The following is a 16,148-nucleotide window of genomic DNA, read 5'->3' as shown; positions in this document are numbered from 1 at the left end:
CACGCTGGAATGAGAGGCATGGAAGACTCTTGTCCCTCTGCCCCTGGAAATCAACAGGCCCCCAGGGAGTGACCGGCAGCTTCAGGGCCCATGGGGACTAGAAAGAGACCAGGGCTTAGCTAACAGTCCCAAGGGTTTTAATGATGTGGGAGTCAGGAAGCTTCCGTGGGGTAAGGGGAGGGTCCTAGGGGGACAGAGTACGGATGGGGTGCTTGTCTGCAGATAGCTATGCAAGGAAGGCACAGGAAAGGGGGTCCCTGAGAGAAGCCACACTAGCCTTGGGAGCAGATTGAGGGCAACAGGTCCGAATACAGGAGTGGAGGTAATGAGGCTGCAGATTAGGGTCCCAGGAAGAGGAACGCCAGGAATGGTAGCAGGCCAGGAAGCAGGGTCCCTGAAAGGCTGGGAGAGAAACTTTTTCCTTCCGTGGCTAAATTCCTCATGGTGCTCTCAATCCATGAGATGTAGAAGCTGACGTTGGTGTAAACACCTGGCCTCTTGGGCAGAGCACAGTCGGATCCCCAGCTCACCACCCCTGCCTGGATCCAGACACCATTAACTTCACAGACCAGGGGACCTCCAGAATCACCCTGAGGAGAAAGAAAGGATCCAGAGGTGTTGGGTGTGCCTGAGCCCGCTGCCTTCATTACACAAATAGGAAGCTGAAGTTCTCCAACCCAGTCCCACAGAACTCTCTTCCTAGTAGCAGACAGGATCGGTGAGTTGGAAGTTTCTAGAAGGTTGCGGGGGTGGGCAATCTGAGAACTGAAGGAGAAGGGGATTCCTAGCAGACGGGACACACAACCAAACGTCTAAATGAAATATGAACTTCCGCCACAGAGATGTGTTCAGCGCCAAGGGCAGATGGCCGTTTCAGAGCTGCTGATAGTGCTTCTTGCTCTAGCATGTTTGGTTTTATCTAAAACATCTCTTTGAAGTAAGAATCAAGAGGTATTTGGCAGGAAGGGTGTATAGAAGATCAAACAAGGAAAGATAAAATCAACGAAGCTTGAAGGTGGCCTGCTTCTCCTGAAAACGCAGTCAAAGGCTCTGTTGGGGGGGTGTAATCTGGCCCCAAAAGAAAACTCTCAGGGTAGAGGCAAGGTCACAGTGATTTCTTTTTCCCTCCCTTCCAACTCTGCTGAGGGTGGAGCCCAAGGCCTTTCAAACCTTAGGTACAAACTCCACCCCTGGCTCGCACCCCCAGCACTCTGATTATACTTATTTTATTTTATTTGTCAGAGGTGAGGCGTGTGAGGGGAGGGGTGTGCCGGCCTCTGTGTGCCCGTAGATGCCGGAAGTCAACATTGGATGTCTTCCTTTATCACTCTCCGTCTTTTTTTTTTTTTTTTTTTTTTTTAAATACGGAATCTCTGACTAAACTTGGGAACCTGTATTTTGATTAGACTGTCTGGTCAACAAGCCCCTGGAACCTGCCTGTCTTTGATACTCCCAGCCCCACCCCCACCCCACCCCCTACCTTAGTGATGGGGTTATAGACTTGTGCCATTTTACAAGTCTTTGTTTGTTTGGTTGGTTTTGGTTTTGGTTTTGAGACAGGGTTTCTCTGTGTAGCCCTGGCTGTCCTGCACTCACTTTGTAGACTAGGCTGGCCTCGAACTCACAGCGATCCACCTGCCTCTGCTTCCCGAGTGCTTGGATTAAAGGTGTGCACCAGCACACCCAGTCTCTCTCTCTCTCTCTCTCTCTCTCTCTCTCTCTCTCTCTCTCTCTCTCTCTCTCTCTCTCTCTCTCTCTCTCTCTCTCTCTCTCTCTCTCTTAATATTATCTTTAACAACTCACATGCTCATGAGATTTATTGGGAGGCTCAGGATGTAGAGGGAGGAATCCAGATCTGGCTGCCCCTGCTCCCAAGAGAGGACACTCCTCTTTTTTTTTTTTTTTTTTTTTTTTTTGAGTAGCCCTAGCTGTCCTGGACTTGCTTTGTAGACCAGAGACCTGCCTGCCTCTGCCTCCTGTGAGCTGGGATTAAAGGAATGCTCTACCACCTGACCGAACCTAGATTTTTATCTTTTTTTAAAATACATGAGTGCTTAGGATTCAAATTCCTCCTGCTCATGATTCAGGGAATGAACCATCTTCCCAGCCTCTCACTATGTTTATATTTATATGATATTTGGAAGGGAGACAATGTCTAGAGTTTCTTTTTTTTTTTTTTTTTTTTTTTTTAGTGTATGTATGTGTGTGTGCGCGCGCGCATGCTGTTTTTAAGACACCCAGCCCTCCTGGAAGGTTCTCGATGTGATCAGGAGTGGAACACCCTGCACCCTGGGGTTGCTGGTGAGGTGGAGCTGTCTGGGTATGGCTCACTCACGTTACATGCATCCTTCTTGCCTTCCTCGAAGCCAGCACACAGCATGTCTTCAAAGATGGCGGGCCCCACGCTGGAAATGGAGTTCTCCTCATAGTAGGCATTGCAGGTCTGGGCATCAATAAGCGGTACCTGCAACTCCTTCAGGGTGAAGGGTGGTGGGAGTGCTGGCGTTGGGAGAGAGCAGAGTTACGGGGAAGGGGACCATCCGTATCTTCCCAGATCCACATGGTTAACTTAACCCTGTGGCCAGCGTCATTTCTCCTACTTCTTTAAGCAGGGCTTTGTTTGCCCACATCAAACCCTGAAAGGCTTTCAAAGGTGGTATCCAAGTGTGAGGACATAGATTTGGAGGATGTACACTATTCCTCCTCCAGCTGGGCTCTGTGGATTGCAGCCATTCTCAGTCAAGACAGTAGAATGGAATGGACATGGGGTGGGTGGGCACAGGACAAAAGCCAGGAGCCTACACCTGGCCTGCTAGACCCTGGCCAGTGGTCAAGTCGCATCCATCGCATGACCCTACTATTCCCAGCATTCCAAACAGCAAGTCAAAGGTGATTTAAGGGCCGAGTGGGTTAAATAATGCGGCCCCAGATCCATGTCTACCCAAAACTTCAGAATGTAACCTTATCATTGAACAGGAGACCTGCAGATGTGATTGTCTAAGATGGGTGGATCAGGATGAAGGGCTCTTAAGAGACACAGTAGGAGACCTGGGGAGACACATGGCAGCGGAGGTCTGTGTGAACCCCAAGGCCAAGGCTGGAATGATGCACCTTAAGAAGCAAGGACCCTCCAGCCCTCCCTGGAGCCCCGAAAGGTTTGAAGTCCTTCTGGTCTCCTGAACTGAGAGTGAGCACCTATCTGATTTTACCATCAGCCTCAGGGCACTAAAGTGAGATGAGGTCACAAGTACAATGGCAGTGATGAGGACCATGCTGATGACGGTGGAAAACAGAAATGCCTCAAGAAGCATTGTGCCATGTACCTCTGTCCTGAACCTCACCAGGTCAGCGCTCTGGAGAGCTCACTGACCAGAGGAAGAACCCAGGCCCCATTAGATAGTGAAGGCTGCCCAGTCAAAAGTGGTCTCTTGGCAAACTGGGCATGGGGGTGCACACCCTTAATCCCAACACTCTGGAGGCAGAGGCAGGCAGATTGATGTGATTTCAAGGCCAGCCTGGTCTACAAAGTGAGTCCAGGGCAGCCAAGGCTACACAGAGAAACCCTGTCTCGGGGAGGGGAGCAGGGAATCCCTTGGCAAACACTGTCCACAAGGGCCTTGGTAGAAAGATCGCCAGAAATTTGTAGTACAGGCTGGGTTGGCAATTCCTTAGCCCGTTGTTGAGTGTGACACTATCTTTCTGGTTATTGGATATCAGGAGGACAAGCTAGTGTGGCAATGTTTTAACGCACCCTCTGTGGTGGACACTCTTTGTATAGACTTTATATGGGTCCTGTCTGAGCGTTGGGGCTGGCCCTAGGGAAGACCAGCCCTTCCACTCTTCCACTACCCTGCCACCAGCTCCAAACATCCTTACGTTGATTTGTGCCAATATGCCCCCAGCCAGTGACCCAGCACAAGGTGTCAGGATCCAGGGAGTCTCCAGGTTTCGGGAGGCAGACCGGAAGGATGTAGTTGTTGAAGGGGATGGATGAAGCCAACTGCACCAGGGCAATGTCTCCACTAGTATGCTCGTCTGCTGAATAGCTCGGGTGCTTGATACACTGGGCCACAGCTCTCAGCTCCTTTGGCTCGTTGATCCCAGGGTAGGAGGAGATGGTACCCAACAGTACTGTGTAGGCAGACAGGGACTGGTCCCTGGAAAAGATGGGAAGGTCAGTGGGTGAAAATGAAAGACAACCTTTATGGAGAGGTCTAATATTGCTCCTGGGCTTTTCTGGGAGCTAAGCACGCAGAGGCGCCCCTTTTAATGGCCACCATTAATGATCATTGTAACCCATAAGGCTACCGTCATTTCCTCCATTTTCCAGGACAACTAGGAAAGTCAAGTCACTCATCCAAAGGCCACCTGGCTGGTGAGCACTGTAGTCAAGACCCTGGATCTGGGGAGATGGGTCAGTGTGTGAGAACACTTGCAGTACAAGCAATGAAGACCAACCAACCCGGTATACACAACAGAAGACACTCAAAAAGCAAGGTGAAAAGTAAAGACTAATGCCTAAAGTTGTCCTCTGACCCTCACACACTCACTGTGCCATGTCTGTGCCCACATTCATACACAGTCATGAACACATTCTTCATATACGCACACAAAGACCTTGGATGTTCAAGGGCTGTTTGGGGAACTCTGTGTGTGTGTGTCTGTGTGTGTCTTTGTGCGTATCTGTGTGTCTGTGGATGTCTGTGTCTGTGTGTGTATGTCTGTGTGTCTGTATCTGTGTGTGTCTGTGTGTCTGTGTGTCTGTGTCTATGTGTGTGCCTGTGTCCGTGTCTGTGTGTCTGTGTGTGTATCTGTGTGTGTGTCAGTGTCTCTGTGTGTATGCCTGTGTATGTGTGTGTGTGTGTCTGTGTGTGTATGTCTGTGTGTCTGTGTCTGTGTGTATGTGTGTGGCTGTGGCTGTGTTTGTGTCTGTGTGTGTGTGTGGCTGTGACTGTGTGTGTGTCAGTGTCTGTGTGTGTATGTCTGTGTGTCTGTGTCTATGTGTGTGTCTGTGTGTGTGTGTGTGTGGCTGTGGCTGTGTTTGTGTCTGTGTCTGTGTGTGTGTGTGTGTGTGTGGCTGTGGCTGTGTTTGTGTCTGTGTCTGTGTGTGTGTGTGTGTGTGTAGCTGTGGCTGTGTTTGTGTCTGTGTCTGTGTGTGTGTGTGGCTGTGTGTGTGTCAGTGTCTGTGTGTGTGTCTGTGTCTATGTGTCTATATGTATGTCTGTGTCTGTGTCTGTGTGTGTCTGTGTCTGTGTGTGTGTGTGGCTGTGTCTGCCATGCTCCTGTGCCTGTACAGAAAATATAGGATGTCCTATATAGAAAATATCCGATGTCCTGCTCTATTTCGCTTGGCCCTGAGACACGGTTTCTCACAGAAGCTAGCCTCCAGCCATCTTCCTATTTCCACACACACTCCCAGCACTGGCCACATCTAGCTTTTTACACAAACTTAGGCAGAGGGTTTGAACCCAGGTCCCCACGCTTGTATAACAAGCCCTCTGACCTTCTGAACCATCCCCACCACCCAAGACTTGATTCTTGGGAATAAGAAGACTGGGTGATTGGCCCACCAGAGACAGGTAGACAACCTGCATGGGTTAACTGGGAGATATAAAAAGACATAGCCTTGCGGCATCTCCTGCCACAGTAGGCAGAGGCTGTGAATCAAGTGGAGAGATAAGGGCTTCTGGAAAGAATGTAGGGATGTCAGTACAGCCGTCCCCAGCCCACATGACCTTTGGGGAGACACTCACTGGCTGAAGCAGTGGGCAGCGGTCAGCACCCAGTCCTCGGCAATCAGGGAGCCCCCACACACGTGCTCCTGATGTTCCCTCACGCTGACCTGCCAAGGCCACTGGCCCAGCTGGGCATCCTGCCCTGACACGATGCGGCCCGATGGCCTGGGACGTCCACATACTGCAAGGAATCGGGAGAATTGGGTGACACGTGGCTATTCCGCCCTCCCCTAAACCCTCAAACCCGGCTCATTTGTCACAAGCCCCTGAGAATTTGACCAATGTGGGCCAGAGGATGTTCCCCCAGTGCCTGACTCCTAACAGCACCTGCCTGAAATAAGGCCAGAAGGTACCAGGATCAGACAGTTCTCTGGGTCTGCCTCCTGTAATCCCAGCCCTTGAAGACTGAGGCAGGAGGACCAGGAGTTCAAAATCAGCTTTAACTGTGCAATAAACTAGAGGCCAGTCTAGGGCTACAGTGAGACCCAGGCTCAAAACTAAAAGAAACAGAATAAAACTAAAGCAAAACAAAACCAAAGCCAGCAACAGCAACAGAACCTACATTCCGTGTCTCTTCTGAAGCTCCTGCTCCCTATCCCTGACCCCTTACCTAAATCCAGGTTAATTCTACTCCTGTCTGTCCTAGGAGATGGGCTGTAGGAGTCGGCTGTGGTGTTCTCGCTCCCCAAAAGGGCTCCAGGAAAGAGGATAAACAGGATGGCGGGCAAGGCCAGCTCCATGATACACCTGCTGGGGTCCAGACACTCCAGGAAGGAGGAAGGTGACTGCAGGCAGCTCTGGCGTGGCTGCTGGACTTGCCCTGGGGTGGGGCTCAGCCTCCACACCTGCCCTGCAGCTTTGGGAGAGGCCCAGCACCGCCACAGTTCCTGGACACAGAGGCCCTGGCTTCCCTATATGTTGCATGCTCTGGAGTCCTTTGGTCCTCCTCCTCCAGATCCAAGAGCCACAGCATCTACAACCCTCATCTTTTATCGATGCATAACCGTTGATTGTATAGTGTGCCTGGCACTGTACCAAGGACATGTGGCACCCTCACTGTCCACCAGAGGGCAGTGTGGGCCTGGCTCTTTGGCTCCATGGAGCTTCTAAGAGATTGTGCAGTCAGAAGAGCTTGCCAGCGTTGGCCTGGCGCAGGAGGTATGCAGGCATCCTTTCAGACTCCTGTGGTATTTGTCTTCTCCAGAAGCTCCTATTCTGTTCTCTACCCTCCACTCTGTCTCTAGGCAACTTCTTCCAAGAAGGCGTTGTCCCCGGAAAGGCTAACCGGCCAACCGAACACCCCAAGGACCCCACTGAAATAGAAATAGTGTGCAGTGATTAGTACGTCACCAGCTGTAGTGTGACTCTAGTCAGTGTAAAATAGCCCTGGTGCTTCAGAACACTAGTCTTGGATCCTGTCCTGTCATATTTTAAAATCGCAACATACATCTTTTTTATCCCATGTGCAATGTGTCCACCAATATATTTATAATTTAAAAGAAAAACTAAAACAAGGGTAGAGTGCCTGCTTAGCATGCATGAAGCTCGGCATTGGGGCACCCCGTAGAGCAGATGTAGACAGTATAGGACATCCCTACAGTTCCAGTGCAAGGAGGGAGAGACAAGTTCAGAGTCGGGGGAGGGGGGAGGGGAGAGTTGGGGGAGTGCACGCCTTTAATCCAGCACTCGGGAGACAGAGGCAGGCGGATCTCTGAGTTCCAGGCCAGCCTGGTCTACAGAGCAAGTCCAGAACATCCAGGACTGTTACACAGAGAGACCCTGTCTTGAAAAACAATCAAACAAACAAACAAAAGTTTAGAGTCATCCTAGGCCACAACAGTGAGTTTGAGCCTGTGGTGGTTTGAAGGAGAGGGGTCCCCATAGGCTTTTTTTTTTTGGTTTTTTCGAGACAAGGTTTCTCTGTGTAGCCTTGGCTGTCCTGGACTCACTTTGTAGACCAGGCTGGCCTCAAACTCACAGCGATCCGCCTGCCTCTGCCTCCCGAGTGCTGGGATTAAAGGCGTGCGCCACCACGCCCGGCTTCCCATAGGCTCTTTTATCTGAATGCTTGGTCTCTAGTTGGTGGAACTATTTGAGAAGAATAAAGGGTTGTGGCCATGTTAAAGCAGGTATGTCACTGGGGGGGGGGGGGGGGGGGGGGGGGTTGGGTTTGGTTTTTTTTTTTTTTAATTTTACTTATTTACTTATTTGTTCATTTGTTTATTTATTATGTATCCAGTGTTCTACCTGCATATAATGCCTGCAGGCCAGAAGGGAACAGGAAATCTCATTATGGATGGTTGTGAGCCACCATGTGATTGCCAGGAATTGAACTCAGAACCTCTGGAAGCGCAGCCAGTGAGTGCTCTTAACCTCTGAGCCATCTCTCCAGCCCCGGGTATTGAGGTTTCAATAGTCTACGCTAGGCCAGTGTTCTCTTGGCCTGCTGTCTGTGGATCAGGATGTAAAGCTGTCACCTACTGCCCACCACCATGCCCGCCCACTGTCACCAGGATGACCATATACTGATCCTCTGAAACTGGAAGGCAGGCCCCCGGCTAAACGCTTTTTGTGCTGGCTAGCCGGCATGACAGCACGCACCTGTAATCTTAGTGTTGGGGAGGCAGCGACAGATCACTCACTGGAGCTTGCTGGCCAGCTGCTGTCAGCAAAAGCCAAGGCTCCACAGAGAGGTTCTGTCTCAAAACAAACAAACCAGGGTAGAGAGATGGAGAGCCGGCTTAGTTAAGCGGCTTGGCATGGTGCCATTGCAGACAACCAAGCTCGGGTTCCTCATCTGTAACTTTAGTTCCAGGGGATCCAGAAGGTTCTGGCTTCTGTGGGCGCTGCCTGTATGTGGTAAACATACACATGCAGGCAAAACACTCAAGCATATAAAATAAAAATAAATAAATCTTTTTTTTTTCTTTTCCTGAGACAGGGTTTCTCTGTGTGGCCTTGGCTGTCCTGGAACTCGCTCTGTAGACCAGGCTGGCCTCGAACTCACAGCTCACTTGCTTCTGCCTCCCGAGTGCTGGTATTAAAGGCGTGTGCCACCACCACCCGCCTAATAAATCTGGAATGAAGAAAGGAAATAAACAAGATAAGACAGCTCCTGATAAATGACACCTGAAGTTGACTTCTAGCCTCTACATGTACCTGCGCGCGCGCGTGTGCACACACACACACACACACACACACACACACACCACACAGCCCTTCCTTTGGGTTATACAAGCAGTTAGAAATTGCCTTGAGGAGGAAGTACATAGCTGGCAGAGCTGCCTGCGAGTTGAGTCATCCACATCGAGTGTGTTCCGCTGGTGACGCAGCTGCATCTGAGTGACCTGTGTCCTGAGTGACCCCAGTGAATTTACTACGTCACTGAGCCACACTGGGGCTGAATCTTTTCTCTGGCCTGTCATTGGCATCCTGTCTGGATGCAGAGAGAGATCTGTTATTTACTTTCCCAGGAAAAGTCACACAATACTCCCCAAGAAACAGAAAGGAAGGGGAAGGGAGGGCAGGGGGAAGGGGCAGGAGGGGAGGGAAGGGAAGAATTGGGGGTAGGAAAAAGCAATTGTGTTGGGGAATTCCTCCAATACCAGAGGCAATGCCTGCACTGCTCATCTTGGTCCTTAGCCCACACACCACTGTGTTTCCAAGTACCTGGTTACCCGCTGAGTGTGGTACGGGTAAATATCGCTGGCCCTGTGGAGGATTTTACCAGGACGTCGAGGAACCGTCAGATCCCTCCTTTCCAGACGTGTCCATATGTTCCTTATTTCAGCAAATGCTGCTCAGTTCATCCAACAAAAGGCCATCAGGACTAACAACACGTTAACACATTGCTAGGTTCCAAGCCAGTGTACCCTAAGGGCTGTCTATGAGCTTTCCTAGGGGTGCTGGCTCAGGGCTGGTGCCTTGGTCCTAGAGAAAGCTGTCAGTACTCAAGAGGAGGGGGCATCTAGCACCTGGGCTCTGACAATAAAAGGATGATTGTTGATACACCACATAAAAGAGCGTGCGCTGTGAGACCCCGTCAGAAGTCAAGCTGGGGGAAGGTGGCGGCGCAAGGCTCCCACTCTGCCGCTTCTCCCCTAGGGGGCGCCACGGAGCCTGTAGCGCCAGCTGGCGAAGCTAGAAGGCAGGCTGCAGAGAGGCCGCCATGGCCATGGGTGTACGCATCCCGATGCTGCTCCTGGTGTGGCTGCTGGTGTTGGTGGTGCTGGGGGAGCCTGGTGAGCTAAAGAGATTCATTCACCGTCCTGGGGGCGATGGGGGAGTGCAGGGACCTTGGAGGTCCGCCAACGCTCACCTTCTCACCTCCACCCAGGGTCGCCTGAAGAAAGCCGGACGTCAGGTGAGAAACCGTGGTCCCTGTGAGCATACAGAGGCCGGGCATAAAGAGGTTGCCTCAACTTTTCTACTCCTCCTCCACAGGTCTTAAGAACACCACGAGCATCAGACTCCTCTCAAGTGACTGACGGGCTCTGTGGAGGGCTGGGTGTCTGCGAACCGCGTGGGAAGGGTTCTTGCCTTCAACGAGGCCTCAGGATACCGGAGGAAGCGGGTGGATGGTTACATGGTTCTCCCCAGCCCCTCCCACACACTTGTACCCTAGGGATGCTACGGGCCTGCCTCAGCTGCTCAGCCAGGTGTCTTCTTTGTCTGTCCCAGTGCCATGTGGCCACCGGAATGAAATTCGGTCACTCATAGTAGGCGGGACAGAATCCGTGCGAGGGCGCTGGCCGTGGCAGGCCAGCCTGCGCTTGAGGAAGTCCCACCACTGCGGAGGAAGCCTTCTCAGCCACCGATGGGTGCTCACGGCTGCACACTGCTTTGGAAAGTGAGTCTGGGATGGCAGCAGTCTGGTAGAGCGGTAATCTTAAACTGAACCTCCTGACACTCTGCTGAACGGCGGCTGGCCCCACTCCAATAAGCTTCCCCGTTGCCCCCCCCCCCCCCCCCCCCCCCCCGGTAGGGGAACACTGTTCTGATTCTCCCAGGGTGTTTTATTGGAACAAGCCCCATGAGGTTTGGGGTATATTCATTTGTGCCCGGCTTCCCCCAACCAACCGGATGGAATCAGGAAGGCAGAGGAAGAGGAGATGGCAGATGTGAGGCCCACACCAAGGCTGGTTGGTTTTGAGGTGGTAGAGCCCAAGTTGGCCTTGGACTTTATACTTAGCTGAGGATGACCTTGAACTCCTGAACCTCTTGCCTCTACCTCCTGGCAGGCTGGGATTACAGGCATGCACCACCATGACTGGTCTATACAATGCTGGAGACCAAAATCAGGGATTCACTCACGCTAAGCAAGCACTCCGTCAACTGAGTTACACACACACACACACACACACACACACACACACACACACACACACACACCACCCAATGACAAGATGTTTATTCTGTTCTTTCAGGGCCCACAGTAGCCTCTCCAGTGTCTGACTCCTCTTTGGGTTGCACAGGCATTTCCTTAGTGTCCTTAGGAAGTGGGCCAGTGGTCTTCCTGTTTCTCTCCTCAGAGTGCCACGAGCAGGGAATCTGGTTATGGCCTGTCTAGGCTTCGTTCCTACAAGGGAGTCCTTTGATCCAAGAGAAAGATTCAGTTGCTGGGTGGTGGTGGTGCATGCCTTTAATCCCAGCATTTGGGAGGCAGAGGCAGGTGGATCTCTGCGAGTTCAAGGCCAGCCTGGTCTACACAGTAAGTCCAGGACAGCCAAGGCTACACAGAGAAACCCTGACTTGAAAAACTTTAAAAAAAAAAAATAATAATAATAATATAAAAAAAGAAAGATTCAGTAATGACTGAGGCTCAGCAAAGGAGAAGTATTGGCCCCACGGTGTCACCTCACGGGGATCCAGCCGCCTCACACAGCCTGCCCTCCTCCCGAGGGTCCTGACCACTCTCTCTATCCTTGCCAGGTTCCTTGATCCAGCCAAGTGGACAGTCCAGCTTGGGCAGCTTACTTCCAAGCCATCTCTCTGGGACAGGAAGGCCTACTCTGACCGGTACAGGGTAAAAGACATCATCATAAACTCCGAAAACACAAAGAAGTTCCACGACCTCGCCCTGCTGAGGCTGGCCTCCTCGGTCACCTACAGCAAGTACATCCAGCCCATCTGTGTGCGGTCCTCCACCTCCACGGTCCAGCGGCAGCCCAGCTGCTGGGTGACCGGCTGGGGCGTCCTTCAGGAGGACTTGAGTGAGATTAGGGGCAGAAGGGGTGGGCATGAGGGTGGGCTATCTTTGTTGCCTGGTTTAGCCACAGCTAGCTCCCCAAAGCCCTTCTCTGGCCTCCTCACCATTCCCTTCACATTGCTTCTCTCCTTGTTCCCACCTGCAAGGAACTCCCCAATCTTCTAGACAAGGTGTGCGTCCAGTGGCCAGGTACGCAAGAGAAGGACGCTTAGCCGGGCTTGCATTCCCCAGCTAACCGGGACAGGTCTTCTGAAAGTAAATGGTTAAAGAGTGGCCGCCAGTGTAGTCACAAAGCTGCGAAACTGTCACCATTGTCTAAGTCCTTAACTAGGTGACACTTTAGCTCCCCAGATCAGGCATGTTCAGAGGGCTGAGGCCATGGGCTGTCAGCATTTTCACCATTTCAAAAAGAAAGCCTGTCAACCTGGTCTACCAAGCTAGCTTCATGCCTGTCTGGAAAAACAGGCCAACCCCTCAGTAGACATGGTGGCATAATCCCAGCACTTGGGAAGCGAAGGCAGCAAAGTCAAGAGTTCAAGTCTCTTCTAGACTTCATATCTTGGACTCTATCGCAAGTTTGAGATCAGCCTGGACTACATGCGGCCTTGTCGCCAAAAAAGAAGAAGAGCTCATCCCACTCTGTCATTTCTTTCAGTCTCCTCATTCCTCTCAACTCTGTCCCCATTGCTGCCCAGACCTGCTTTGTTTTCTGTCTCTTCCCTAGCTCTGGTTATTCTACACAAATACAACCAAAGAAAATGGTCTTTTCTGTTGGGATTCTTTCATGAAAAGTGGTGTCTTCAATGTTGCCCTCCTGTGGCAGTTTCGGGTACTGCTTCTCTTTTTAAATTCTAATTTACACACCATTAAGGAACCACCTAAAGAATATACTTTTAATCCCAGCACTCGGGAGGCAGAGACAAGCAGATCTCTGTGAGTTCGAGGCCAGCCTGGTCTACTGAGAGAGTCTAGGACAGTCAAGGCTCCACAGAGAAACCCTATCTCGGAAAAAAAAAAAAAAAACATGCATGGAGAGTCTGCCCATAAATACAGCTTGTGGTCCTGTGGCTTTTTTTACATACTATCCCATCTTTAAGGTTCATCCTTTTTTCTTTCTTTCAAGCTAGACTGCCTTTATTTCTTTCTTTTAAAAAAAAAATATGTTCATTTACTCTGTGTGCAGAGGCCTGCCTTTGCCTCCTGAGTGCTAGAATTAAAGTATGCCTAACCAGCCAGGTGTGTGTGTGTGTGTGTGTGTGTGTTGTATTGTGTATTGTGTGTACTGTTTGTGTGTTTGTGTATGTAGGTTGTGTGTGGTCTGAGTGTGTATGTAGGGTTTGTGTGTAGTGTGCGTGTGTGTACTGTTTGTGTGTTTGTGTATGTAGGTTGTGTGTGGTCTGAGTGTGTATGTAGGGTTTGTGTGTAGTGTGTGTGTGTGTGTGTGTGTGTGTGTGTATGTGTTGTATATGCTACATATGAGTGTGTTGTAAAGGAATGTTAATTCAGAACATGCCTGTTCTGGAAAGAGATCACATCCAAAGATCTTCTAGGTCTGTGTGATCTGGCTGGAATACAAACATGCCTTTAATCCAGGAGACAGAGGTAAACAGGTTTGAGTTCAAGGCCAGCCTGGTATAGAGCAAGTTATCAGGTAAAGAAAAGCTTAGGTCTAGGCATGGTGGTTTGTGCCTTTAGTCCCAAATGGAGGCAAAGTTGGTTTGTAGAAGGAAGCACTCGTGTTTGAAAGTGATGTCTAATTGAGTGGCAGAAAAGGTGAGGAATCAAGGAAGATATGACAGAATAGGATACGCCCAACTCTCATGAGAAGAGAGAGGAAAGGGAAGCTACTTAAAAGGCAGTTTTACAGAGAGAGGAGGCAGTTTTACCAAGACAGTAATAGAGAGATGGGTATGTGTGTGTACTTGTGTTTGTGTGTGTGTGTGCCTGAGTATGGATATATGTGTACCCGAGAGAGAGAGTGAACCACCATATGCATGCGTGACCTCTGCCCACAGAGGTCAGAAGAGGCAGCAGATCCCCTGGATATAGTTACTGTGAGTCTCCATGTGGATCCTGGGAACTAAACCTTGGTCCTCTGCAAAAACACTAAGCGCTCTTAAAACAGCTCTCCAGCCCCAAGAACAGTTTAAAGAAAATGTTTTGCTCTGCAGTCTAGGCTGGCCTCAAACTCACAATCCTGTCACCTCGGTGCTGAGGTCCTAGGCATGCACCACCAAGTCTTGTGAATTTGGGAATTCCCATCTTGGGTCCTGTGTTGCCAAACTGTCTCAGCATCCCTAGCCTGTCTCCACCTGTGCTGCTGGCACACTCAGGGGCCAGCCCTTCCAGGGAAGATATAGAGGAACGGGGGTGGGGGGGGAGCCTCAGGGGAGCATCAGCATTTATCTACCCATTGTCCTACTGTCCTTCTGTCCTTCTGTCATACTGGATTGTCCATGGTGTGGGGTGAGAGTAGAGGTGACCATAATGCTGTGCCCTGTCTCTGTCCTACCCCCAGAACCTCTGCCACCACCCTACCACCTCCGAGAAGTGCAGGTCACCGTCCTGAACAACAGCAGGTGCTATGAACTGTTCAGAAGGGTTTTTTTCCACCTCTTCATCAGCAGTGACGTGTTCTGCGCCGGTGCTGAGGATGGGAGTGCGGACACCTGCAGGGTGAGTATGCCCGCCCCTCTGAGGAAGCCTGCTCTCCCCCACCGCAGGCCTGAGAGCTCCCTTCATGACTGCCACCAGCCTGTCCTCAGGGTTCACCCATGAGAAGTCACATGCAGCCCTTAGTTACCCAGCCCGTAAACACACCTCTCATCTTCCATTTGTGATATTTTCCCATCATCCCTGAGGGCCCCGCCTCCCCCAGAGGTAGGAACTGTGGCCCTACTTTCCTGATGAAGACGCGAGGCCAAGGCTGTGTTGCGTTGGAGGAGAAGAGTAGGACCCTGCTTCTCCCCGACAGTGTTCCCTGCCCTCCCCACCCCCCCTTCTCCTGCCCCACCTCCCGAACCCTCAGGCTCACCCATGCTGCCCCTCAGGGTGACTCAGGAGGTCCTCTGGTCTGCAACATGGATGGTCTCTGGTATCAGATTGGGGTCGTGAGCTGGGGAGTAGGCTGTGGGCGGCCCAGCCTACCTGGCGTCTACACCAATGTGACTCGTCACTACAACTGGATCGAGAGCACCATGACCCTTAGTGGTGCCGTCAGGCGTGAGCTGGCCCCGCCCCTGCTGTTCCTCACTCTGCACTGGGCTCGCTGGCTTTTGAGGCCCACCTGAACCTAGGAAGCTGCAGCTTTGGGCCCAAAGCATCACTGCACCTCCCCGGGCCCAGGACATTCAGTATAAGGTAGCAGCTGTTGTCCATCTCCTTCACCAATAAACTCTTGTGCATATCTGAGTCGGCACTTTTCAGGACGTTATGGGGACCTTGTGCCTTCCTGGACACTTCCCTATGTTCACCATGAGTGGTCCAGGCCAGGACCCATGATAGCTTGTCTAGGCTTTGGCTGCAGACAGCGGATCTGTCAGTGACTATAGAGTGGAGAGTGGAGCCCCAGCCCACCCCCCCACCCCCACCCCCCCAGCACCCTGAAAAGCTCCCCACCCCCCTACCCCCCGCCCCGGAGAGCTCTGCTCATGTGAAGCTGAGATTCCTGACTATAAGCAGTGTAAAATCTCAGAAGAAACCAGTGTCTACTTAGAGCTTCTGTGGCTGTGATAAAACACCAGGGCCGGGGGCTGGAGAGATGGCTCAACAATTAAGAGCACTGGCGGCTCTTCCGGAGGTCCTGAGTTCAATTCCCAGCAACCACATGGTGGCTCACAGCCCTCTATCATGAGATCTGATGCCCTCTTCTGGCCTTCAGGGGTACATACAGGCAGAACATTCATATACATAAATAAATAATTAAAAAAACAAAAAAAACAAAAACACCAAACACCAGAGCCAAGCCAAGCAGGGGTCAAAACCACCCTTCTCCCACCACCACCACCACCACCACCACCACCACCACCCCCCAAAAAAACACTACAACCAAAATCAACTTGGGGAGGAAAGGATTTATTTCAGTTTACAACTCTCAGGTCACACTCCATCACCGAGGGAAGTCAAGGTAGGAACATGGAGGCAGAAAGTGAAGCAGAGACCATGAAGGAAGCTTGTTGTTCCTTGTGGCTTGCTCAGCCTGCTTT

The 16,148-nt window shown here is 51.3% G+C and overlaps 2 protein-coding genes across 2 annotated transcripts; one reads left to right on the top strand and one right to left on the bottom strand.

The window, feature by feature from the left end:
• Window positions 1–338: 338 nt before the first annotated feature.
• LOC127208638 (serine protease 27-like) lies at window positions 339–6,491 on the bottom strand. The gene is made up of 5 exons (XM_051168127.1): window positions 6,346–6,491; window positions 5,754–5,916; window positions 3,877–4,157; window positions 2,336–2,499; window positions 339–590 (listed from the first exon to the last, which is right to left on the bottom strand). Exons 1-5 carry the CDS (start codon window positions 6,473–6,475, stop codon window positions 339–341), a joined length of 990 nt encoding a protein of 329 aa, XP_051024084.1. The 5' UTR covers window positions 6,476–6,491.
• A 3,418-nt stretch (window positions 6,492–9,909) lies between these two features.
• On the top strand, window positions 9,910–15,233 carry LOC127208783 (serine protease 41-like). Its single transcript, XM_051168365.1, has 7 exons — window positions 9,910–9,976; window positions 10,072–10,098; window positions 10,179–10,214; window positions 10,416–10,584; window positions 11,667–11,947; window positions 14,462–14,619; window positions 14,994–15,233. The coding sequence occupies exons 1-7, from the start codon at window positions 9,910–9,912 to the stop codon at window positions 15,231–15,233; spliced, it is 978 nt and encodes a 325-aa protein (XP_051024322.1).
• Window positions 15,234–16,148: the final 915 nt, after the last annotated feature.

Source organism: Acomys russatus, chromosome 25 (assembly GCF_903995435.1).
Source record: "Acomys russatus chromosome 25, mAcoRus1.1, whole genome shotgun sequence".
Taxonomy (NCBI): domain Eukaryota; kingdom Metazoa; phylum Chordata; class Mammalia; order Rodentia; family Muridae; genus Acomys; species Acomys russatus.
Note: the sequence above shows the minus strand (reverse complement) of the source record. Positions and strands in the feature narration are given on the sequence as shown.